The sequence below is a fragment of the Martes martes genome, assembly GCF_963455335.1.
Source record: "Martes martes genome assembly, chromosome: 15".
NCBI classification, from domain to species: Eukaryota; Metazoa; Chordata; class Mammalia; order Carnivora; family Mustelidae; genus Martes; species Martes martes.
This window is the reverse complement of record NC_137903.1, coordinates 41,477,947-41,504,505: the sequence shown is the minus strand read 5'-3', so window position 1 is coordinate 41,504,505 and position 26,559 is coordinate 41,477,947. Positions and strand designations below refer to the sequence as shown.

The window sequence follows — 26,559 nt, the reverse complement described above, 5'->3', positions numbered from 1 at the left end:
ATGGGAAAAAGTGAGGGCTTTTCCCTTCTGGTCAGGAACAAGACAAGCATGTCCACTCTCACCGCTTGTATTCAGTGTAGTACTGGAAGTCCCAGCCACAGCAATCAGACAACAAAAAGAAATAAAAAGCATCCAAATCAGTAAGGAAGAAGAAAAACTTCCATTATTTGCAGATGACATGATACTATATATAGGAAACACAAAAAGACTCCATCAAAATACTGCTAGAAATAACAAGTTCAGTAAAGTCACAGGATACAAAAATCAGTGTACAGAGATCTGTTGTCTTTCTACACACCAATAATGAAGTCACAGAAAGAGAAATTAAGCAATCAATCCCATTTGCAATCATGCCAAAAGCCATAAGATACCTAGGAATAAACCTAACTAAAGAAGTGAGAGACCTTTACTCCAAAAACTATAAAACACCAATGAAAGAAATTTAAGATGACACAAAGAAATGGAAAGATGGTCCATGCTCATGGACTGGAAGAAAAAATATTGTTAAAATGCCTACGCTACTCAAAGCAATCTACATATTTAATGCAATCCCTATCAAAACACCAATAGCATTTTTCACAGAGCTAGCACAAACAATGCTAAAATTTGTATGGAACCACAAAAGACCCTGAATAGCCAAAGCAATCTTGAAAAAGAAAAGCAAACCTAGAGACATCATAATTCCTGACTTCAAGCATTATCACAGAGCTGTAGAAACCAAAACAGTACGGTACTGGCACAAAAACAGACACATAGATCAAAGGAACAGAACAGAAACCCAGAAATGAAGTCACAATTACATGGTCAATTAATCTTAGATAAAGCAGGAAAGGATATCCAATAGAAAAAAGAACATCTATTTAACAAAAGGCAGTGGGAAAACTGGACTACTTTCTTACACCATACACAAAAATAAATTCAAAATGGATGAAACACCTAAATGTGAGACATGAAACCATAAAAATCCTGGAAGAGAACAAAGGCAGTAACTTCTTTGACACTGGCCACAGCAACTTTCTTCTAGATAGGTCCCCTGAGACAAGGGACACAAAAGCAAAAATAGACTATTGGGACTACATCAAAATAAAAAGCTTCTGCAAAGTGAAGGAAACAATGAACAAAACTAAAAGGCAACCTACGGAGTGGGAGAAAATATTTGCAAATGACCCATGTGATAAAAGGGTAGAAGGTTAGCATCCAAAATATATAACAAACTTATAAAACTCAACACCCCCCAAAATATAATCCAATTAAAAAATTAACAGAAGATAAGAACAGACATTTCTCCAAAGACGACAAAATGATGGCCAACACACACATGAAAAGATGCTCATCATCACTTACCATCAGAGAAATGCAAATCAAAACTACAATGTGATGTCACCTCACACCTGTCAGAATGGCTAAAATCAACCACACAAGAAATCACAGGTGTTCATGAGGATGTGGAAAAAGGGGAAGCCTCTTGCACTGTTGGTGGAAATGCAAACTGATGCAGCCACTGTGGAAAACAGTATGGAGGTTCCTCAAAAAGTTAAAAATAGAACCATCCTAGGATCCAGCAACTGAACTACTAGGTATTTACCAAAGGATACAAAAATACTAATTCAAAGGAATACACACACACACACACACACACACACACACTGGTATTTACAGCAGCATTATATACAACAGACAAGTTATGAAGCAGTCCAAGTGTTCATTGACTGATGAATGGATAAAGAAGATGTAGTACACACCCGCACACACACACGTACACACACACACACACACACACACACACACACACACACACTGGACTATTTCTCAGCCATCAAAAAAAGAATGAAATCTTGCCATTTGCAACAACATGCATCGAGTCAGAAATTATTATGCTAAGTGAAATAAGTCAGTTGGAGAAAGACAAACACCATATGATTTCACTTATATGTGGAATTTCAGAAAGAAAACAAATGGGTAAAGGCAAAAAATAAGAGAGAGAGGCAAAGCAAGAAACAGACTCTTTCCTATAGAGAGCAAGCTGATGGTTACCAGAGGGGAGGTGGGTGGGGGGATGGGTGAAATAGGTGATGGGGATTAAGGAGACACTGATGGTGAGCACCAGCTGTTGTATGGAAATGCTGAATCACTACTGTGTTGAAACTAATATTACATTACATGTTAACTAAGTGGAATTTAAATAAACACTTTTTTTAAAAAAGAAAAAATTTGGTATACACACACATACACACACACACAAACCAGAATACTATTCAGCCATAAAAAAGAATGAAATCTTGCCATTTGCAACAACATGGATGGACCTCAAGAGTATAATGCTTAGTGGAATAAGTCAGAGAAAGACAAATATCATATGATTTCACTCATGTCTAATTTAAGAAACAAAGGAAAAACATAAGATAGAGACAAATCAAGAAACAGACTCCCAGTTAACCCTAGCTACCCTATTTAACACTGCAATAACCCACCCAGAGGTCCCTTTACTCTGCTGTATTTTTCCTTTTTCCCATGCACTATTACTTCTCATATACTATATTTATATATCTGTTATGTTTCTTGTTTATTAACTGTATACCGTTAGAACATAGGCTGATGGAGGCAAGAATTTTTGTTATTCTAGCTCATTGATCTAGTCAAGTACACAGAATAGTGTCTATCGCTGAATAGGCATTTGGTCAATATTTGTTCAATAGTGAAAAATAAAATCTGTTTTAAAAAGAATACTCTGGGCGGGGCGCCTGGTAGCACAGTTCGTTAAGCATCTGATTCTTGGTTTCAGTTCAGGTCGTGATCTCAGGGTCATGGGAATCAAGCCCAGCACTGGGCTCCACGCTCAGCATGGAGTTTGTTTAAATATTCTCTCTCCTTCTCCCTTTGGCTCTCCTCCTCTCTCAAATAAATGAATAAATCTTAAAAAAAAAAAAAAACCACACAGGGTACTCTGGTGACAATGTGGGACTGGCTAGGACAGTGGTCATGAGCAGCTGGAGAAAGAGCAGACATCCCTTTCTCGCAGCTCCACTACTAACACCCAAATCTAAGCCACCATCTTCTCTTACCCATCACACTCCAGCCATAGACTTTCTTTCACTTTAAGTCAATAAAAATCCTCTTTAAGGCTTTCATATTTGCTTTTTCTGCCTAGAAGTCTCATTCTCCAGATTTTGGCATGCTAGCTACTTCTTTGTATTCAACTTTCAGCTAGAATACCATCCCTCAGATCACCTTCATTGACAATTGAAAGAAGGGAGCTCCCGTCACTCTGCATCAACATCATTGTCCTTCAGAAGCCTCAGCATATGCTAACACAACTATGTTTTTTTAAGTACTATCTGTCCTTCATCGAACGCAAGCTCTGAGAATGCATGATCCTTCCTTAGCAATACTTTATCTCCAGGGCCTAGAAACGTGCCTAGCACTTGGTAGGTGTTTAATACTATACTACTGAAAGAGGTCACTGCAATAGTCCAGGTCAGAAGATGTGGCAGCCTAACTACCAAACTAGGAAGATTCTAAAAAATCTTATGAAGTAAAATCAACAGCAGTTGACTGCCAGTAGATGTTGGGGATTAAGAAAAGAAAAGTGTTAAGGATAACTTGTGGGTTTCTCCTCTGAGCAGCTGGGTAGTGCCTTCATTGAGGTGAAGGTTACTGGAGGAGGCAAAGGGCTGGGAGGGTGTTATCAGAGCAGCTTTGGCTTTTGGATTTGATGTGCCTCTGAAACGTCCAAGCAGACATATAAGTCCATGGCCAAATATTTGGATCTGGGCTAAATATAAAGATGAGAATGAACATTTATAGATGAAAGCAGGGGAATGAACAAGATCAGCAAGGAAGAAGCATCAAGTGAGTTCCTAGAGGCTAGAGCTCTGAGAAACTCCAAGTTAATGACTAGGGGAAAAAAAACAAAGTAAGCAAAAGTAAAATGAGAAGATGAGAGGGAGATAAAAAATAAGACAGAAGCCATGGGAGAATGTTTCAGAAAAGGGGAAGTGTTATGTCTTTATGCTCTTTGAATAACTGCTGAGAAATCAAGTAAGATAAAAATGGAAACATGTCCACTGATTTTGTTAGTGACTCCATCGAAAAAGCTTCAATATGGGGTGCCTGGGTGGCTCAGCTGGTTAAGCGTCTAACTCTTGATTTTGGCTCAGGTCATGATCTCAGGGTCATGAGATTGAGCCTCGTGCTGGCTGTGCACTGGGCATGGAGCCTGATTAAGATTTTTTCTCTCTCCCTCTGTTCTGCCCTGCCCCCTCAAAAAACAAAACAAAACACAAAAAACAAACAAACAAACCAAAAAAACACACAAGAAACCAACCAACCAAGCAAACAAACAAAAACTTCAATAAAATAGTAAGGAAAAAAAACCATAGTGGTGAGGTTGAAAAGCCAAAACCATCAAAGAGATGCTTCAAGAACTTTTATGTAATATAAAAGCTCATCCAAGGTAGGGATCATTCTTCTAAAATTTAGCCATGATCAACTAGCTTCCCTAAAACAACAACAACAACAACAACAAAAAAAAACTAGATGTTCCCAAATGAAAGAACATGGGACTCTTCAGAACTGTCTGAAGTGTTTTGTTTATTACAATGACTCAAATTAGTATCATAACTTACTTTTTAAGCTGCATTGTTTTACAACTTGCTTTCACTGTCCATAAAAGAACATATTTAGAAACTCTGTTTTTTCAAGAGTATGGAGAAAATGCACTCTCATATTGCTAGTAGAAAGCAACTTTGCAATGTTCATCAAAAATTCAAACGTGATTGCAGTCTGACCCAGCAATGACATCCTCAAAGTTTATCCAAAAGACATCATTAAATGAGTATGCAAAGATGGAAATTTAAGGATGTTTGTTTAACAGGAAAAGTCTGGAAACAAATGCCCATAAAAATTAAATATAAAATTGGCTAAGTAAAATTATGGTACACACAATAAGATACTAATCAGTGATTAAAAAAGCTAAGGTAGCTCTATGTGTCATAACCATTCCTGGGTGCACTCATTTTCATACTTACAAATTTCCAGGCACCAATCATACATTAACTCATTAAACCCTAAGAATCCTATGAGACAGACATTACTAATATCCCCATTTTAAAGATAGGGAAATGGTAATTCATCTAAGATTGCAACATAAACTGTGGGAGATGGGATTTGAACTCAAGTGGTCTGGCTCCAGCATCCATGCTTTTAATCACGACATGTCTGTAATGACACAGAAGTTAGTCATAACATATTATTAAATGAAAAAGAGTCTTGTTCATCAGCATTTTTTGAAAGAAAATAATATGTTCATCTTCATACATTATTCCTCTGGGTTTATCTCCTATCTCCCACCTTAATTACAATCCTCAAGCCCATATTAAAAATATATAAGTACACAGAAATGTACAAAGCTAATGAATGCTTATATATTCATAGACCAACACATGGGAGGAAGATTTTATAATGAATTTTTATTACGGTTACCTCTAGGAATGGAATTGTGAGTGGGTTTTCTTTATCTCTGTAATAAGACACAAAATGAGCTGGGAGGAGGGGGGAGAAAAACATTCCGTCATTTACTTTTTTTTTTTTTTTTTTTAAGGTAATCTCTACACCCAATGTGGGGCTTGAAATCACAACCCCAAGATCAAGAGTTACATCCTCCACCAACAGGGCCAGCCAGGCAACCCCTGTCATATACTTTTTTTTTTTTTAAGTTTTATATATTTATTTGAGAGAGTGACAGAGACAGCACAAGCAGGAGGAGGGGCAGAAGGAGAGAGAAAGCAGATTCACCACTGAGTGGGAAGCCCGAAGAGGGGCTTGATTCTAGGACCCTGAGATCATGACCTGGAGCTGAAGACAGACACCTGACTGAGCCACCCAGGTGCCCCCACCCCTGTCACTAACTTTTGACAATTGTTTGAATGCAAAGAACCTATTCTGATCAAAAATTCTCTGGCAACATGAAGTGGCTAAGAATAATTCCAAGTGATCATCTCTAATGTATTATAATATACTATACATGGTGACTATTGACTATTTCATATAGCAAATGAATTAGATTGGGAGAAATGAATGGACACTGCCAATATCCTAGATGATCTGATGATACCCCCTACTATAATGAACCATTCCTTTAGCTCAATGGCTTTCTAGCTCCTTGGTAGGCTATTTCTAACCCAAAGAAAGCGGCTCCCATTCAGAAAGCAGGTGTCTTTAAATCATACTGAGCAACAGAGACCTTCGCTTATATTTATACTGTTTAAAAATATAATAAATCCAGCTTTGCCATTACTAAGACAAAAGACTTTAGGCAACCTGAGGCCTTGGTTCCCTCAGTTATAAACTGCAGGAGAGAATGAAGTAGTTTTCTCTGGTTAACACAATCCACAGTTCTCTTACAAGTAACATCTGGACATTTAATGTATGCTAATGGATTACTTATGCTGCTTTCATAAGCTCTTTGAACTACCCCTAAGTTTGTTATTTTTATGTAAACAAATATACATTCTTCTATGTGGCTTATTAGATTAGAAGCTAAATGTTAGTCACTTTTACATATTTTGGGATACTCTTTTTCCAGGTGGAGGCAATCAGATCAATTTGGTACACTTCAATTCAGCCTATATTAGTGTCTCTAGTGGGGTCAGCTCCAGGATTCAGACAAGGAAGGGATATAAATCTCCCAATAGTAGTGACAAAGCTCCCCTTTTAATCTTCTCTAACTAGGCAAATTCTGCAAGATACTAGATGAACACCCATGTATTTCTAGAGAGGATTCAAAAGCCTTTCTGCCCAGTGGCCAGAGAATGTCCTCTGCACAGGCCATATCTGGGTTAACGTGAGTAAAAATGCCAAAAAAATCACACCAAAAAAATCTGTCGATCAGGAAGCTTATTTCTCAGACAGATACATTATTACGCTGGCCATAGTTCCAATATCCAGACAGGAAATCTGGGGTTAACCCAAAAGACAGACTAAGTGTGTGCTGAGAGCACCAGTAAAGAGTAGTCACCAAAAAAATGAGGAAGTTGCATTTTGGGAAGGATAGTACCTGAGGCTTAAAAACAAATTAGACACGATAGGAAAAATCATCACTTTGTTGGACTCCCTTCTTACACTTACTTTATGACAAAGTATTGTTTTTAGTCTGAATTACATAATACTGTCACTGCTGAGGCATTCTAAAAGTCTCATTCCAGCCCTATACTGAAAAGCATCTTAGAAAGTTTTTGGTTTTAATTCGTCCCAACAATAACAAAAAAAATTAGAGGTAGAGATCCAGGACTTCACTAAAATATACATGCACATATGTTTTTATTATTTTACTGAAAATATTTTAAATATCTTCCTAACTTCCAAAATAACTTTGGTATAAGAATTGCTCACATCTAAACTCCAAACAATTTAAGGAACAGTTTAAAGTACAATTTATGAACTTCACAAAAAACAAATGTTTAACAGAATAAGAGGTGAGGCGTACACCCCACTTCTTGATGTACATCAGACCCATATATGTCATGTCTTGGTTCTGGATCAAGGTATTTTAGTACAGAGGCTCTCCTAAAATACCAAGCAGCCCTCTGAAGACCTCCAGTCATTATCTTTTGGGAAATTTGGAAGAATGATGGGGAATCTAGAAAGTGAGTTTACCTTGTGAATACAAGAGTAGTCACAATAATGATAGCTAACATTTATTAGGCAATAAAATTTTCTAGACATTATGTTAACTATTTTTTATGTATCATTGTACTGAATTCTTACAACAATCCCATAAATTAGTTTCTATTATTACCTCAAAACTCAGAGTCTGAGCCCTTAGAGTAATTTACCCAAGGTCACACACCAGAGCTGAAATTAGAAGCAAAGCTGTCTGGGTCCAGAGTCTGCAGTTTTAACAACTATGTTTTACTGGGAAGAGGTGGGCCTGCATTTTGTTTTAAATAAATAAGGCAATTATCGCCTTAAGTAACAATGTCACCTCTGACTGAAAGACAAAAACGGACTGGATTACTTTCACTGATTTTGCAGCAAATGTCTTGCTGTTACCACACTGTTAAAGCTCCATTGATACGTTGATATAAAATTCAACAAGGTAATTATAATTGAATTCTAAAGTGTCTTGTAAATCTCTAGCTGTCGAAGTGCAAATTGAAATGTAGCAGTTTCTTTTTTAGTCAGTATACTATAAAAGCTTTCTAATAATTCAATTCTATGTTTAGGTACCTCCAGGGATGTTATTGTGGTAAGAAGTATTTTAAGAAAAAGGCTGGCATCATTCTGACAGAAAACAGGTTTTAACTTTTTCTCTTACATCATCCAACTCGTATGAATGAAAACAACCTTAGGTGTTACTGAAAGGAGTGCTGGGATAGCGAAATTAAATAGATTATAAGAAAAATAAAGAAACAAACTCTAAATAAACAACAAACAACAAAGGATGGGAAGAGAATCAGAGTTCCTCAGGGAAGTCTTTTTTGGGATTCAAGAACCTAGACCCAGTCAAAGGCTAATTTGAATTTTGCCCAATTTAAAGATCAAAACAGACTTACCTTTAGGAGAGCCAAGGCTACATTAAAGATTATATTCAAACCCTGAAACAGAAAAAGAGTCCAAATTAATATTGCTACATCTATCATTATTTAGTCAGTATTTTCCCATCCATCTTTACTAAAATCCCTACTTGCTTTCATCTTCACATACAGTAATAAACCATGAGATTTTTTTTTGAAAGGTACTTTCCTTCTCTGAGAGGCTTACAGCAAATTTTTGTGCTACTTAATGTTCACATAAAATTGTTGTTTCTACAATAAATTACTTTCCCTCAATCCTTCAATAAATTATTCAATAAACTATTTTTCCTTCAATTTCTGGATTATCTTCATGGGTCTACAGTTTGTGAAAGTTAAGTTTTTTGATCGAGGTGGCAGTGATGCAGAAGTCTAACATTATTAATTGAAATTCCCAAGTCCCAGTATGTCCATCTTGGTTAAATGGCCAGCAATAGACAAAACAAAACAAAATGAAACAATGTTGCTGATAACTGGGACAGATTGTGTGAGGGGAATTGTAAGCATCACACTGGATTTCCTCTACCCTTCTTATTATTTTAGTGTTTGCTTTCAAGTAGTATTTGTACAACTAGAGGTGCAATTAGGGGCTATGTGTTAGCCTTTCTTTTCCTTTTTTTTTTTCGCGGAAAACCAAATATCTCTTTAGGAATACACAAATTAAACAGCTTGTTAAGAAGATATCCTGGAACTGAATTTTGAGCTCTGAGTTCAGCCCAGTGACTCTGAAGAGCTGTTGAGATGTTAAATTCAAAATATAGGAAATCTTAAATGCTCAAGATGACAGAATCAGAAACAAAGTTGCCATGAAATATGCTCTTTCCTTGCCATGATAGTCATCATACATGAGAAGAAAGATCTTTCAAGTATGAGTTGACACCAGGGTCTCTACATGTGCCCTCTTCATCTCAGTCACAAATACAGTCTGTCTGCCTTTTGGATACGGAGCAGAGAACTTGTAACAAACCATCTTTTTCCTGTTTCCAAAATCAGAAGTGAGGATTAAGACTAGGTACTCAGAGTGAATTCTTGTTATAATCTGCTGATCTTTCACAGTCACCTACCTAAAATATGATTTAATGGAAGAAGGGATGAATGAGAAATACAAAATATTTCGTTGGAAGTTTGGGGTTTATTCAGTTAATTCTTTAAGAAACCAAAAGCAGCAGAAGTATAACAAGGCCAAGAGACAAAACCAAATCGACACAGATCATTACCACACCATGCAATGAGTCTGGACTAGTTTTGATCACAATTTAACAATTAGAAAAAGGAAGTCTATTGTAAATCAAAAAAACTTGGGTTACTATTAAGCAAAAAAAATTTTTTTCTTTTTAAGATTTTAAGTAATCTCTACACCCAATGTGGGGCTTGGGCCTACAATCCTGAGATCAAGAGTGGCAAGTTCCACTGAACTGAGCCAACCCGGTGCCCCCAAAATTTGGCTTCCTCATCTACTAGCTGCTGCCCACTGCTGCCCAAACCTTCAGTCTAAACCTGCAGGCCTGCCCCACATACCCCACCCCACATCATAGCTGCCTGGCAGTGGTGAATTGTTACAACCTGAACACTTATCAACCTGCCATTAGGACTAAGTCCACAATGTCTCTGGATCTTGTTTTTCTAGTCACTGCTTAAAAATGTAAGTCCCTCTAGTCTCCAGTTCTCTAATCCTTACTATGCTCTGGTCCTTTCTCCTAAATCAGTCTGCCACCTCACTTCTCCCTCCCAAATTCCTTCCATGTTCAACCAGCTGTGATATATTCTCAACCTGCTTTCAGAGGAATAGTGAAATCTCACTAATTCTCTAACAACGTCTATTGTGATTCCCATTTTTCAGAATGTGCCTAAGGTCAAAAATGTGTATTTAGTAGAAGGCTAGGATCCCCCAAACCTTTAATGTCTAGTTTAAGGGAATTTTCACCTTTCAGTACTGGTATAATATACATAGTAAGTGCTTATTTGAGGACCAAATCGTTAAACTATACTAGTTATCCCAAAGTTTATGAGATTTATTCATTTCCCTGTGGACCCAACTAGACCAGTTTATAGTCATCATCAAATCACAGTAAGAAACCGTTTTCTTCAATTATCTCAAAGTCAAACAATTATTGAACAAGTGACCTATGAAAAACACCAACAACTTAGAAATTTTTTTAAAAAGACCTCTGAATAATTGAAATGCTCTAACAGCACAAAAATTTATTCAAATTTTAATTTCATATGCAAGTCAAATTACTTTGGTGATATGGTTTTCTAATTTATAGATATCAAAAGTAGCAAAGTAAAAGACAAAGTATCTGCTGGATGGGATTAGAGACAAACAGCCTATACAGATAGCTGTCAGAACTAAACTGTTATATCTGACAGAAATAGAAGATAACACGTTCCTAAAAACTACAAAACATATAGTTGTCTGGGCCCATTTAGTGGAGCCAATAATCCTTCTATAGTTTACATTGGTTCATAATGACAATCCAGCAGCATTAATGTTCAAAAGACTGTGCTTAAGAAGGAAGCACAGCATGTGTTTTAAATAAAAAGATAATTTTTAGTTTGGGAAGCTAAAGAGGTACCTTTCAGTTACCAGAAATAATTTATATATGTAACCTCTTTAAACCATTTCAGAGTAATAAGGTATGGCCTCATTTGCTTATCGAAGCTCTGGACATTATCCATAAAAATAAAGACAAGACTTCACATAGGAAAGTGTGGCTAGACCACACAAACAAGATACTTCAGACCACTAAGTTGTTGGAAATCAGGAAAAATGTGTTATTTTACCAAATTCTTTATTTCACTAGAAAAATGTATCCTGGGGGTGCCTGGGTGGCTCAGATGGTTGGGTGTCTGCTTTGGCTTGGGTCCTGGTGTCCAGGTCCTGGGATTGAGCACCGTGTCGGCCTCCCTGCTTGGTGGAGAACCTGCTTCTCCCTATCCCTCTGCCACTCCCCCTGCCTGTGCTGTCTGTCTCTCTCAAAGGAATAAATAACATCTTAAAAAAAAAAAAAAAAGAAAAGAAAACGTATCCTGATTTCTTAAGAGGAGACTAAAGAAGGCAACCTTAGTTGGATATTTTCTTTTAAATAAGGCTTATTCTCATTTGGAAATATGTTTAGAGGTATCATTGAATTATGGAAACCTTCCAAAGGCCAACATTCGGTCAGTTTAAAAGTGCAGCACCACACACAGGCTGATTTTAAGATGACAATGTCAGTGCTAGCTTTGGTCCTCAGACTCTTAGCCAACAATGAAGTGAATTATTAGGGAACAACCCTTTGCTTTTCCAAGCTACCATGAACTAAATCCTCTATTGTTACTTTATTGTCCATCCACTCTTACAGGATCCAACTGGTGACTAACTGAATTGAAATATATTTATTGAAATACATTTTTTTAAAGATTTATTTATTTATTCACATGAGAGAGCGAGCAGGGGGCAGGCATAGAGCAGGAGGGAGAGAGTCTTAAGCAAACCCCACATATGTGGAGCTTGAGCAGGGCTCGATCCCATGACCTGAGCTGAAACCAAGGATCAGACACTTAATCAACTGTGCCAACTATATGTATATGTATATCTATCTATCTATCTATCTATCTATTTAAAGATTTTACTTATTTATTTGAGAGAGAGAAAGAGCACGAGAGGGGAGAAGGTCAGAGGAAGAAGCAGACTCCCCATGGAGCTGGGAGTCTGATGTGGGACTCGATCCCGGAATTTCGGGATCATGATATGAGCCAAAGGCAGTTGCTTAACAAACTGAGCCACCCAGGCACCCTGATGAAATATATTTTAAAAAGAAAAAGGTGTCATCCATTTCAAGATGTCTCCCCTTTTCAGTAATATATAATCGACAGCAATTTGTTGGGTACTGAGGGGTAAACAAGCGTTCCTAATAGGATTCAAAGAGTAAAACATTTGGAGAACTATTAAGGATAAAAATAACAAGTAAATATATTGTTATGCCTCCTTATTATTTATGGTACAAGGTCAAACTCCAAGTGCGACATAATAAATAAGAGCCAACATCCACTGAAAATTTTCTATGTGCCAGGAGCTGAATTAATCACAGTGAAAACATGCCCTTATTTAATCCCACGACCCTAAATTCTATTTTAATTTCCATCCACACTAAGACTTAGTCAAAGTAAATTTCCCAAGGTCACACAGCTATGAAATGGATTTTAAACAAAGCAGTGCAATTCTAGAAGTCATTCTCTTAACCGCCAAGTTAGAGAAGAAGTGAACGAATGAATAAATCCCTTAGTTGGGGATTTATTATTTTTATAAATTGCCCCCTTAGTTGGGGCAATTTAATGGGCCCTCTAATTCCTAAAGGATTAAAATGATTCCTTCCATTTAAAGTAAATTTTGAATGCAGAGGGTAAGGAAGATTAACAAATAGGTGACTTCTACCAAAACCAAATCTTATTATTTGCCCTGTATCCAAAACACTCCCCAGACGCAGCTGACTGCTTGCAGGATGTGAGGCCATGGAGACTCAGTGTGCCCTGGCAAAAAGGTCACCACCTTCCTCCAGTGACAACAGACTGAGATCGGTCTTGTGTGCATGAAGAAGTGGCTCCTTAACTGATTGGGAAGCTGCCGTTTCAAAATTCAATCACAGCCTGGCAAAATCTTCACTTTGAAGAACATCTACAAGTAATTGCCCCAAATTAAATAATCTCTCCCAAGTGCAGATCGTTGTGTTCCTAGGTCGGCCAACAATGGAGCACCCACAATGCTGCATGAAGAAAGGCTGACAGCAGAGCACTCACTGAAACAAAGACACGGAACGTTTGGCTCTGATGAGCAGGCAATTGTGGGCTCAGAGGGGGCTGACAGATTGTGTGAGAAGCTGTCAGAAACTACGCTGACAGCGCCAAGAGCGAGTGCTGAAGACGGAGTGCCAAACAGTGCCAAGAGTGCGTCAGCGCCTGGGTCCTTCGGGATCAAAACAAAAGGGAAATAAATAGTATGTGGAAATGGAAATCCTAACAACAAGGCAGTGAGAAATGATCAAACCAGAAGTGGCTAAGGTAAATGCAGCAGGCCCACCAGACAAGCATAGCTAAAGCCAGAAGAAATGTGTGCTGCCCCTTCTGAACCAAACAACATGGCACCTACCGTCCCAGGAAGGAGCAAGGACTAAATGAAATAGCATATAAAAACCATATCAAAGGAACTGAGCACTTGCTAAGTACTCAGTAAATGCTAGCATATATTATTAGGTTTGCATATTTATTGCTTATCATATCTCCTTGTCATAGTCTTTTTTTTTTTAAGATTTTATTTATTTATTTGACACAGAGAGAGAGAGATCACAAGCAGGCAGAGAGGCAGGCAAAGAGAGAGGAGGAGGCAGGCTCCCTGCTGAGCAGAGAGCCCGACGCAGGGTTCGATCCCAGGACCCTGAGACCATGACCTGAGCCAAAGGCAGAGGCTTAACCCACTGAGCCACCCAGGTGCCCCTCACAGTCTTTTTTTTTTTTTTTTTTTTTTGAGGGAGAAAGACAGAGGAGGGGCAGAGGGAGAGGGAGAGAGGGAATCTCAAGCAGGCTCCACGCCCAGTGCAGAGCCTGAGGCAGGGCTTGATCTCACAACTCTGAGATCATGACCTGAGCCAGAATCAAAAGTCCGACACTTGGGGAACCTGGGTGGACCAGTGGGTTGAGTGGCTGGCTCTTGATTTCAGCTCAGGTCATGATCTCAGGGGCCTGGCATATGCCTGTGGATTCTCTCTCTTCCTCTCCCTCTGCCCCTCTTCCCACTCATGCTCTCTCTTGCTCTCAAATAAATAAATAAATAAAAACAAATAAGTAAAATAAAGTTTTAAAAATGGGAGAAAAAAAGAGTCAGATGCTTAACTGAGCCACCCATGTGCCCCTTTATATATATTTTTCACTTAATTCTCTCAATAATTCCATGGCATAGGTGTCACTGCCACCATTTTAAAGATGAGGAAACTGAGGTCCAGAGACATTCCTCTCTTAGTAAATTGTAAACCCAGGTCTAGAACTTATGTCTGTCAGAAAAAAATAAAATAAAATAAAATAAAAAACAACAGCAACTCCATAGCTTTTTCACTAATTCCATCTCTACTGCAACGAGACTTTGGTTGGCCGTCATGAAGGATGATCATCATTCTTTGACATTTCTCCCATTGAGAGGTAGGGTCTTTGTCCTCGCTTCCTGGATCGGGGCAGACTGTACTACTGCTTTGATCAATAGAATATGGCAGAAGTGAAGCCATGCCCATATTCCGGGCCCAAACCTTAAGAGTACAAGCTTCCATGCCCCACCTCCTGGGGTGCTCCCTCTGGAAGGCCAGCCGCCATGTAAGTACAGTTGTACTTAGACCCCATGTTGTAAGAAGCCAAACAGAAAGGAAATGCCCCGCAGGACAAGATGCCATCCATAAGAAACACAGGCCCGGGATCACCCAGGGGCCAGATATGTGAATGAAGAAGTCATCTTGGAAGTGAATCTCCATCCTTAGGTGCCCCAGTTGCTACCATGTGGATTAGAGATAAACCACACAGCTGAATCCTTCTGAAATTCCCGACTTAGGAAATTGTGAATAAATTAATGGTTGTTTTTACTTTTAAAAACCTTTCGTTTTGAAATAATTTCAGATTTAGAAAAAAATCTGCAAAAGTAGTGCCAAGAAATTCTGCATACCTTTAAGTCGGCTTCATCAAATGTTAACATCCTACAAAACCACAGCACAACTATTAAAACCAAGAAAATAGTACTCAGATTTGGTCGAATGTCCCACTAATGTCCTTTTCTGGTCCAGGACTCAATCCTGGATCATATATTACATTACTTGTCTTATCACCTGAGTCTTCTTTTATCTACAACAGATAGCCGATGACAGTCTTTGTCTTTGATGAACTAGATACTTTGGAGGAGTACAGGACAGTTATTTTGTAGAATGTCCCTCAGTTTGATTTGTCTGATGTTTCTCTATGATTAAATTTAGACTATGTATTCTTGGCACAAATAACACAGAAACAATGTTGCATCAGGGCATCGTAACAGAAGGCTATATAATACATCTCACTCCAAAATCAGTTTTTGTTCTGTTTTGTTTTGTTTTTTAAAGATTTTATTTATTTACTTGACAGACAGAGATCATAAGTAGGCAGAGAGCAAGCGGGGTGCGGGGGGAGCAGGCTCCCTGCTGAGCAGAAAGCCTCATGCAGGGGCTCAATCCCAGGACCCTGAGATCATGACCTGAGCCAAAGGCAGAGGCTTAACCCACTGAACCACCCAGGAGCCCCAAAACCACTGTTTTAAAGCCGCTCAGGTTCCGTACACCTGGTACCATCATCAGGTAATCAGAACAGAACCCTTTTGGGCTCCTCTTTGGGCAAAATAAATTTACTTCTGTGGTCTGAAAAATAATGCATTTTTCCATGGGAAGAAGATACTGACAGATAATTACTATGCAAATATAAAGAAATACTGGCTGCTCTAAAACATTGAGTTCTAGTTGCAAGAATAGTGTAACATGTTAGCCAAAAGGTATCTTACTTTATTCTCATTCTCATATTGTAAGCTCCTCAAAAATTCCATCTCTTAGGCTGACTAAATAATGGAGTTTGATGGAGTACCCAGCAAAATGATGTATTTTAGGTTTGGGTTTTTGTTTCAGGATGCCCACTAGAGGTCAGGATTGTGGCACTGAAAACCAAGCAGAAGCTTTAAAAAGATTTCAGGGACCTTCACAACGGCCTTGCAAATAAATTCAAGTCCTAGTATTTTAAAACCCCTATGGCTAAGTCCTCCCTTATGTCTACTACCCATTACTAATATGTATAAACTATAACAAAACTTGCACGGTTCCAACCTTCCCTTTCCCTAATTTTATTATATGTTTTCCATTTTTATTATAGATACATTTGTTAGTTTTTTCATGAGTAGGAGTTCAAGAAAGTGAAGGGACAGACATCATCTATGAATGCATCTATCTAGTTGTAGGTGATTTTTTTTTTTAATCTTTGCTTGACTTACATTTGTTTCTGTAAGTGAAGTACTAAATAAAGATCTATCAACAAAGTCTGATTCCTTAATTAGGAGTCATCCTGGGAAAAATACTTAGTGGTTCGTGAAATCTGAATTAAATAAACCTTTTAGAAACAAAAGAGAAAAAATAAGAGAAATAAGTTAGATTCCTGGTTTTGACAAATATTTTTCAAATCTGTGTGTTGCCAGGCATTCTGCAACTACTTAGTATATACAATCACTTGTATGTTTACAATGATGGATAAGCCATTTCTCTACAAAGGGACTACCAAACTAGGATTGGAGATAGAGATATAAATAGACAACACACACACATTACCCCTGGCTAACAAAGGAGAGGTGTGACCTGGAAAGCACTTTATCGTTCCCATGAAGGTGCCTTATTGTTGATGAACACTGGCAATTACCCTCCTACTCTCAATCCCCTAATGTCATGATGAGCCTTGGATTACACTGTCCTCCAGCCACAGTTGTCAGTCAACCGGCCCAGGCTGTGGGGATGTTCTTGATGCTCTTCTTACAGACAAAGACTTCCACCAAGTCCTAACGACCCGCTCATCTCGATCCTCCCCTTCCTCCAATCTCTGGCTAGAGTTTCCATTGACTCAATTCACCCAGAAGCCAGAAGGTATGGGAGCCTTGTTATTAAGAGTTTTATACCTATACTCTTCCTAAATTTTCATTTATTTTTAAAAAATATTTATTTATTTATTTGAGAGAGAGAGAATGAGCAGGGTTCGAGGGAGAGGGAGAAGCAGGTTCCCCGCCAAGCTGGGAACCTGACATGGGGTTCCATCCCAGGACCTTGGGATCATGACCTGAGTCATAAGCCACCCAGGTGCCACGTTATACTCTTTATAAAAAATACTAAAAATGGGGACCCCTGGGTGGCTTAGTCAGTTAAGCAGCTGCCTTTGGCTCAGTTCATGATCCCGGGGTCCTGGGATTGAGTCCTGCACTGGGCTCCTTGCTCAGAGGGGAGCCTGCTTCTCTCTCTGCCACTCTGCCTGCTTGTGCTCGCGGATAAATAAATAAATAAATAAATATCTTTTAAAAATACTAAAAATTATCTTTAAATGTCCCCAAATACCTTAATCTAAATTCAACAAATATTTATAGAACACCAACTATGTATTCAACATGCATGGAGGTGTTCTGAAAATTTTTAAGAAATACATTGTTAAAAAAATCAATACAATTGGGGAGGCAAGTCACATGCAAAGGTTAGAGAATAGAGCAGTATTCAGTTACAGTGGGTCAAGTTACTTTGCTGGGGCTCCCCATGATTATACACCTGCAGAAAAGTGCAACAGGAAATCAAAATGTTTGAGTGTGAAGTCTTCTTTGGAACTTGACCTAATTACAATTGGTGAACTAAAACAAGATGACAACAACTAAGGTTTTCCCTTTGCAATGCTAAATCCAGGGATTTTGTGGGTAGTGCCCAATTCCCACAAACCCCCCTCTTCTTAGTGATCTCAGAGCTGTGGGGAGATGAAAAGTAGGTTCTTCTCAAGGAACTCCCCCATATTAGACCATGCCCTGAGTCTCTGGACCTTATTACATGTTTTCTATGCTTGGAACATTCTTTTCTCTTTGCTTAGATATTCCTCTCTTTCTCTAGGTCTGAGTTTAGATGCTAATTCCTCCGAGGTTTTCCTGGCGTTCCATGACTGTGTTAGGTATCCCTTATCTGCGCTCTTTATTTTTTTAAATTTTTTAAAAGATTTTATTTATTTATTTGACAGAGATCACAAGTAGGTAGAGAGGCAGGCAGAGAGAGGGGGGGGAAGCAGGCTCCCTGCTAAGCAGAGAGCCCAATGTGGGGCTCAATCCCAGGGCCCTGAGATCATGACCTGAGCTGAACGCAGAGGCTTAACCCACTGAGCCACCCAGGTGCCCTTATCTGGGCTCTTTAAAAAAACACCCTGGGCTGTCCATATTATAGACTCATCCACTGCTATGTAACTAATCATTCACTGTTTTCTGTGTCCCTGTCAAGTTATATGGCGGCAGAACCCTGCCCATTACTGGTGTATTTCCATCACTCAGGACACTGCCTGTAACAGATTAGGTACTCAATATTAGCTGAATGAATAGGTGAAATGAATAGGATTGTTGGGATCAATGAAATAGCTTTAATGAGAATGAAAAATCATGAAATGATGGGGTACCTGCGTGGCTCAGTCATTTAAGCATCTGACTCTTGATTTCAGCTCGAGACATGATCTCATGGTCCTGGAATACAGCCCTGCATCAGACTCTGTGCTCAGTGGGGAGTCTTGCTTGAGATTCTCTCTCTCCTTCTCCCTCTGTCCTTTCTCTCCATTCTGTCTCCCTCTCTCCCATAAATAAATCTTCTAAAAAATCATGAAATGTTCCTCAAACTAGTTTTTTTCTATAATTTCTTGATAGAAGCTGCATACTTTTTTGTTGTTGTTGTTAAGCCTCATTTCAGGTTATTTGGGGAGATAAACAAATAATGTTCCATTCTTTCTTAAATATGAAATGTGAGCTCCTGAACAGTAACATTAAAATTCAGACATGTTATCTTTCAACTTCTTCCGCCCCAGAAACTTCACTACCTCTTTCCAAATCTGCAAATGGGGCTATAATGCATCAGTGTGATATGCTCAGGAAAAGAAAACCAATCACATGTTTATCACTGTCTTTGTAGATAAGCAGAAGCTGATATTTTAAGCACTCCCAAAGCCGAATCATGGGGGAGAAAACCCAAAAACAATGTAAGAACTTGCAGTCAAATACACAGTTGAGAGGATTTAAAAGGCTCGATGTACTTTATGTAATTTGCTTGGTGATGAGTCCAGTGAGAGGCAGGAGCTAGACTACCAACCCTGGGAATGCTCTGGATCCAAGGATTGTGTCCTGAGGTTTGTGTCACGTGGGGAGCCATTAATGAGTGTATTCATTTTTGGTGGCTCCTTCTCCTTCTTCTGTCCTCACGCAGTACATGGGTAGATGTTAGTGAAGCTTAAACACTAGGGACAACGGGGGCAGAAGTAATACAGGAAAGCACTGTAAGAGAGTTGGTTTTTTGTTTTGTTTTGTTTTTTAGAGGGAGGGGGTGTGGGGCAAAGGGAGAGGGAGAGAATCTCAAGCAGGTTCCACACTCAGCACAGAGCCTGACGTGGGGCTTGATCTCACAACCCTGAGATCATGACGAGAACTGAAATCAACAGTTAGACGCTTACCTGACTGACCCACCCAGGCGCCCCTGAAAGAGTTTAAAAAGTTAAATCAGGGGAACAGCTCCACAGTTGCCTGCCATGTCTCTTTGAAGGTATGAGAAGGATGTTACTAGTTTTAGAAACTCACAAGTTTTTGGTTAATCACTGGATGGGATTTTTTTCTTTTTTTTTTTCCACCTCTGCCCCCTGCCACTTACAGCCACTAGCAGCCTGGTCTGAATAAAAAATGCAGTGTACTTGAAGAATTGGGATGACATATGCTGAAGATGGCCAAGGAGCCCTGGTTTCTTTCTGTCTCGGAGATACGTGTAGCCTCTTTCTGCCAAGAGCTACATGGGACTTAGCACCAAACTAAACATGGCACCTCACAGTAGCCATACGTGGTAAATCTTAACTGCAACTACTTTATAGCACTTTATTACAAAGAACTTCTGAGTGCACTGTGTAATTCAACAGTGACAATATCTGTCGGGTATAGAGGTTGATATTAATACCTCCATTTTACAAAAAAACCCTCAAATAAGCTAGGTGATTTATCTGAATTCACAGCATTAGGACTGGAATAACAGGTTTCCTGATTCTAATCCAGTTCTTCTACCCTTAGCTGAGTAGTTCACATCTCTGGTTATTTACTGGAATCACCTGGGGTGCTTTGATAACACAATGAAGCAGGAGTTCCATCTCAGATCAAATAAATAAAAATTCCTTGGGGGTACAGGCTGGCCGCTTGTATTTTTAAGAACTTCCCAGGAGTCTCCTATATGGGTCCAGGCTGAGAACTGAGCGTTACCTACAATTTGCAAGCCAACTGCACATTAGAATCCCCTAGGAAGTTTTGATTAACACCTCAAGTCTCATTTAATTGGTCTGGGTGGGGCCAGGTGGTCATAAGACAGCCAAGGGTGGAAATCACTGTACAATGCCTCTAACAAGCACATCGTAAAATTCTTTAACTTAAAGTCCTCTTATGGATATTTCATAATATTTAAAATGTTTCTAAAGGTCACCTTGGCAAAGTTTTTAAAGTCAAACATCAAAACTAAGTGTCATTAAAAATAATATGAATTATGTTATAATTGTGTGTTCAATTAATTAAAACTTATGGAATCTAGCTGAAGATGATGATAATAGTAAAAATGACTAATATATTTTTAAGAAATAAGACTGATATTGTGCTCAGTTTCATCTTTTTAGAACTTGTGGTCACACAAATGAAGATGCTAAATAATCTCTCTGGAATCTAGTAATGCTGATGATACATTATTTAAAAAAAGAAAACTAGACCACATTCAATTCTCTAATGAATACCCCTTTCAAGTGTATTCATATAGGTAACAGTCTACCAAGAAAAGAGAGTTGGTGTTTCCCTATGGTAGTAAATCAATATATCATATTTTATGTGAATTCTGCATAAAATTTTAGCAAGTACTTGAAATATCACATATTTATGAATTTTAAAAATGAATATGCAATGATGCAATCAGAAAAAAATGATGACTAAAAGCATGAAAGCTGGGAAGCACTACAGGTTGGTCTATATACCCCCATCAGATCATCTATAATCAGGAAAAAAAAAAAAAATAGAGTAGTCGCTTGGAAAGTTGTTGAAAATATGTTACTTGTAACAAATTACACCAGTGTCGTCAGGGATTTATGTCTGTATGTATATGTGTATACACTGGTATACAATTTGGTATTCTATTTTAAAAGAAAACTATAAAATTGGCTATTTGAAAATCTATAGGAAATACAAGGAAATGAGTTAAGTTTTATAAAAATGGAAAGAATTGAAAGGGATAAAATTTGGCAGATTAATGATGAGAAAAGAACAGCATATAATGGAAGCTAGGCAACAGAATTTCAAGTTAGCAGATTAATTTTATGAAACTGGTCATAAAAGAGATGTCCGGGAAAACCAGCTATCAATATTTTTTCCTTAAATAATTCCACTGAGAATCAGTATCTGCAAATTACAAATGTGTCCTCTAATTTTAACATAAATACATATTACTTGCTTGACCAGAAATCACATTCCGTACAAGAAGTGACAATATACATGCTTTCAAAAATAGTACTAATTTTTAACTGCAGTCCAAAAATTTAATCCTTAAGCAAAAAACATTTTTAAAACAGAAATGACAAATTTTTAGATGTAACAAAATATTCTGGTGGGCAATTAATTTTCCTTGAATACTACAAACAGTTGTAAATTGAAAAAAGTCCTATTTTCTATAACTTTATGATGTGTCTACACAGGCATTTTTGCAGAGCAATCACCGTAATTTAGAATATACTCTTCCTACTTTCACTTTTCCATTCACATATCAAGGATATGTAAAACCTACAGCTCTGACCAGGGGTCATCACAATTGGACAATTACGCTTTTTTAGAAAGCAAAAAGTAAATGAGTTTCCAGTCTATTCTTTCCTTTTTTCTTTTTTGAAGATTTTATTTATTTATTTAGTGAGAGAGACAGAGAGACAGAAGCATGCATATTGCACACCTGCAAGTGGGGGGAGGGGCAGAGGAGGGGAGACAGAGAGAGAGAGAGAGAGAGAGAGAGACCCAAAAAGACTTCTCGCTGAGCGAGGAGCCCCATCTCACAACCCTGAGATCATGACCTCAGGGGAAATCAAGAGTCTGAGGTTCAACTGACTGAGCCACCCAGGTACCCCTCCAGTCTATTTTCATTGAAGTGCTATTATTTAGGTAGTAAACAATCTTGTATTAGCAATGAGCTATCATGGAACAAAATACCCAGGACTTCAGGTACATAAAGTCATTTTTAGTCATTTGACTACTTTAGAATGTAATTCAGTTCCCTCAAAATTATGTTAAGCTGTAAAATGGACGGGAGTGCTTGTTCCTTTATTAGGAGAGGACCAAAAGAAAGGTATCCACTTAAAGCAGGCAAATAATGAAATCCCTCATAATGAAAGTTCTCTTCCCAGAAATCCTGGCCACACATCAAGAAATTATACTGGAGGGACGCCTCAGTGGCTCAGTGAGTTAAGCGCCTGCCATCAGCTCATGTCATGATCCCAGGGTCCTGGATCAGGTCCCACACTGTGCTCCTTGCCCTGCGGGAAGCCTCCTTTTCCCCCTGTCTGCTGCTCCCCCTGCTTGTGGGCTCTCCCTCTCTCTGACAAATAAATAAATAAAATCTTAAAAAAAAAAAAAAAAGGAAAGAAAAATTATACTGGAAATCACAATTCCTTTTTTTTTTTTAAGATTTTATTTATTTATTTGACACAAAGAGAGAGAGATTACAAGTAGGCAAGAAGCAGGCAGAGAGAGAGGGGAAAGCAGGCTCCCTGCTGAGCAGAGAGCCCGATGCAGGGCTCCATCCCAGGACCCTGAGATCATGACCTGAGCCAAAGGCAGAGGCTTAACCCACTGAGCCACCCAGGGGCCCTGGAAATCACAATTCTAACTCCCATAGTGAGGAGGCGATATCTTCACTCAAGAAAAGATGGAAGAATTAGTTCAGCTATTTTGGTCTGGGATCTACTAAATGACAAAACAAAAAACCCAAGTTAAAAGTGAGAGCTATCACAAAGCAAAGAGACCTAATTAGCATAGGACAGTGCAGCAACAAAAATAAGTAGTTGCTGCAAACATTCTATAATTATAAGGAAAAACTCTAGAAGCACTGTGAAATTCATTCCTATTTAAACACAGTAAATTAAGCATACTATTAAACAATCTGGAAATTCACTGTAGAAATTCATTAATAATATAAACCAAAAAGTTTCAGAGAGGGGTTAAAATATCTGTACCACAGTTTTATTTCTGCCACTGACAGGCTTAGGTAAATGTCTCAACCTCCAGGAGTAAGATTCCTAAGTAATAAAACAGAGAGCACCAGTTAAGAATAACAAAGAGCGGTTTGTTAAAAGCTCACTTCCTGGGTCCTATTCCAGGATGGGCATGAATATCTATTATGTATTTTAGCACCTCCACCCTATTCTACAAATTTTGGTAATAAACTGACTTTAGAAACCACTGGCTTTCATGTTTTGTTTGTAAGAGTTAACAGAAGCCAAAGAAGAAAAAGTTGGAAATACTGGTATAGATCAAGCGAAGAAGAGCCTTCCACAGCAAATAAGTTTTGTATTTCATTTCCTTATTCCAGGGTCCCCATTCTATCTGTTGCCATTCTGCTTCTGTCCCTGCAACTCATTCCACTGCAGTTGCTGGGGTGAAAGCTACCGGTAAAATATCTTTGTGATTATTTCCTGAAGGCTTCCTGTCTCTCTAATTGGGACTTAATTTCCCATGCTCCTTGCATCAAGGACCCCATTTCCTTCCTTCGAATGGCCAAATGACCAGAAAAGAAGTTCAGCTCTGAGTCATACAGTTAATAGGAGGTGCCTCAGTTTCTTCATAAGCAGCACCTACCTCACAAGGCTGTTGGGAGGTTAAGTTAGTATATGCAAAGTACTTACAAACAATGCCAGACACACAGATGAGCACTCTATGTCTGAGCCCGTTATTACGGTAAAGTCCTCAAAACTGAACTTCCTAGAATTTTTATAAGGAACTTCAGTTCTTTAAGATCTCAAGAAATTTGCTACATATTTTGATAAAAGCTGACCTATATATTTCTTCTATAACTTCTCAAAAAAAAATTCTCTTTCTCCTAATCAACCTGATCATATCAAGGACAAGGGAAAACTGAGGTCACTAGAAGATGGAAGTAGCTAGTACTTGAGGAGAAAAAGACCAAAGGATTAATAACCTTTAAAAGCTGATAGAGGAGAGGTGTTTACAGTTTCTGCTTCTGGAAGCTGACTAATTTAATCTTTGGCATTTGTTCCTTAATCGTTAGTGGGAGTTTTAAAAAGTTACTTCACTAACTAAAACAGAGCTTAGTTGTGCTGACAATGCAGGAAGTTTGCTATGGACAGGCCACCTTGCCTCTCTACCAGTCACCTCGGACAGATCTGGGCAGATCCCTGAGCTGGACAGGGTCTCCGGAGGTGCATCCACTCAGGCCTGGAGATGTCAAATCCCAGCCACAGGAAACAGACACTGATAATAACCAGAAAATCTGAGGAAGATAACCAGGAAGCCAAATATCGCTCTGTTCCAATGTTTACTGGCTTCATTGTGTGGATCTGCCTTACATCTAACTGCTGTTCCTTTGGCTATAGTATAAATTTACTTCCTTTTGTTCTGTCCTCCAAGGAAATGGGGAACACCTGGTCACAATTTTTCCATGTCATTGAAGATACTTTTGAAGGTTCCCTTTCCAAGGTTAAATAGTCTTAATTTTTAAAATCTATCCTCATTTTTCCTAATTATAAATTCTTTTGTTGTTCAAACTGTGAATTCTTTTCGAGACCTTCATAAATCTGATACAAAATAAAACTAGAGAGTATGCTGAAGAATTACCTTATCCTCAGAGTTTAAATTTAAGCCCTCAACCTAAACTGCCCACTCCTGCTTTGGGCTTTAGATAAGCCATGGGTCTAACAACCTTTCCTGCCTCACTTACACAAGCCCTCTTCTTTAATTTTTTTTTTAAGTTTTTATTTACTTAAGTAATCTCAACACCCAGTGTGGGGCTCCAACTCACAACCCCAAGATCAAGAGCGGCATGCTTTTCCGACTGAGCCAGCCAGGCGCCCCAGTCCTCTTCTTTTAAATAGGGCTATTTGTTTGAACTTCTTGTAGGGCACTTTCCAAGTGTAAAAATCCATGATTTTTTATGATTTAAATATAATAGAAATACCCCATTTTCTGTTTTCAAATTAAAAACGGACTGGATAGATTCCCAGAGACATGGCTACCTTTAAGTTCTAGTTCACCAGAAGGTATAACAAGGAAGACAATGACATTACCATGGCAGCAGGGTCTGAAACCAAGGCTTGTTTACAGAATACGCATATGGAACCTAGCCTTTTTAAGATGGGAGTTTTCAGGAATCTTAGGAACTTAAATAAGGGTGAGCTTATGACTAAAAGTAAAGATGGATGGCCAGGAAGGTATGGAAAAGAAAATTCTCAAGTTGAACATCTAAGGTACAGCAGTTTTGTTTTGTTTTGCTTTGTTCTCTTGGTTGGAAAAAATATTTGTCAAAAGGCATTCACATCCATTTTCCACAAATGTTGAGAAATTTGGAGAACTAAAAATCCTGAAAAAGTTACCAAAGTAGAAATTCCTTCTCCAGACATCTTAAACAGGACAAATATTCATTTTAGAGGAATATCTAAGTGTCTGCAAACAGGATGACAGAGAAACCTGTCTGTGTAATTCCTAGTGGCTATTGTGACCTTCTAGCAGTCTCACCGCAATACTTCTGAGGACAGCGAGCTACACTAGGTAACAGAAGGACGTCCTTAGGGCTACCTCAGGAAAGGTAGGCAGGAAGGGCAGTGTTGTTCTTTCACTTAAGATTGAATTTGGTGGGGCGCCTGGGTGGCTCAGTGAGTTAAAGCCTCTGCCTTCGGCTCAGGTCATGATCCCAGGGTCCTGGGATCGAGCCCCGCATTGGGCTCTCTGCTTGGCAGGGAGCCTGCTTCCCCCTCTTTCTCTGCCTGCCTCTCTGCCTACTTGTGGTCTGTCTGTCAAATAAATAAATAAATAAAATCTTAAAAAAAAAAAAAGATTGAATTTGGGGGTGCCTGGGTGGCTCAGTGGGTTAAGCCTCTGCCTTTGGCTCAGGTCATGATCTCAGGATCCTGGGATCGAGCCCCGCATTGGGCTCTCTGCTCAGCAGGGAGCCTGCTTCCTCCTCTCTCT

The 26,559-nt window shown here is 38.7% G+C and overlaps 1 protein-coding gene across 2 annotated transcripts in view; it reads right to left on the bottom strand.

Moving 5' to 3' along the window:
• Window positions 1-26,559, bottom strand: part of RABGAP1L (RAB GTPase activating protein 1 like) — a 757,100-nt gene that overhangs the window by 201,034 nt on the left and 529,507 nt on the right. For both annotated transcript variants that reach the window (XM_080824387.1, XM_080824388.1), the window contains exon 18: window positions 8,553-8,594. In XM_080824387.1, coding sequence (XP_080680513.1) covers window positions 8,553-8,594 — 42 coding nt within the window. The remainder of the gene's footprint in view (window positions 1-8,552; window positions 8,595-26,559) is intronic.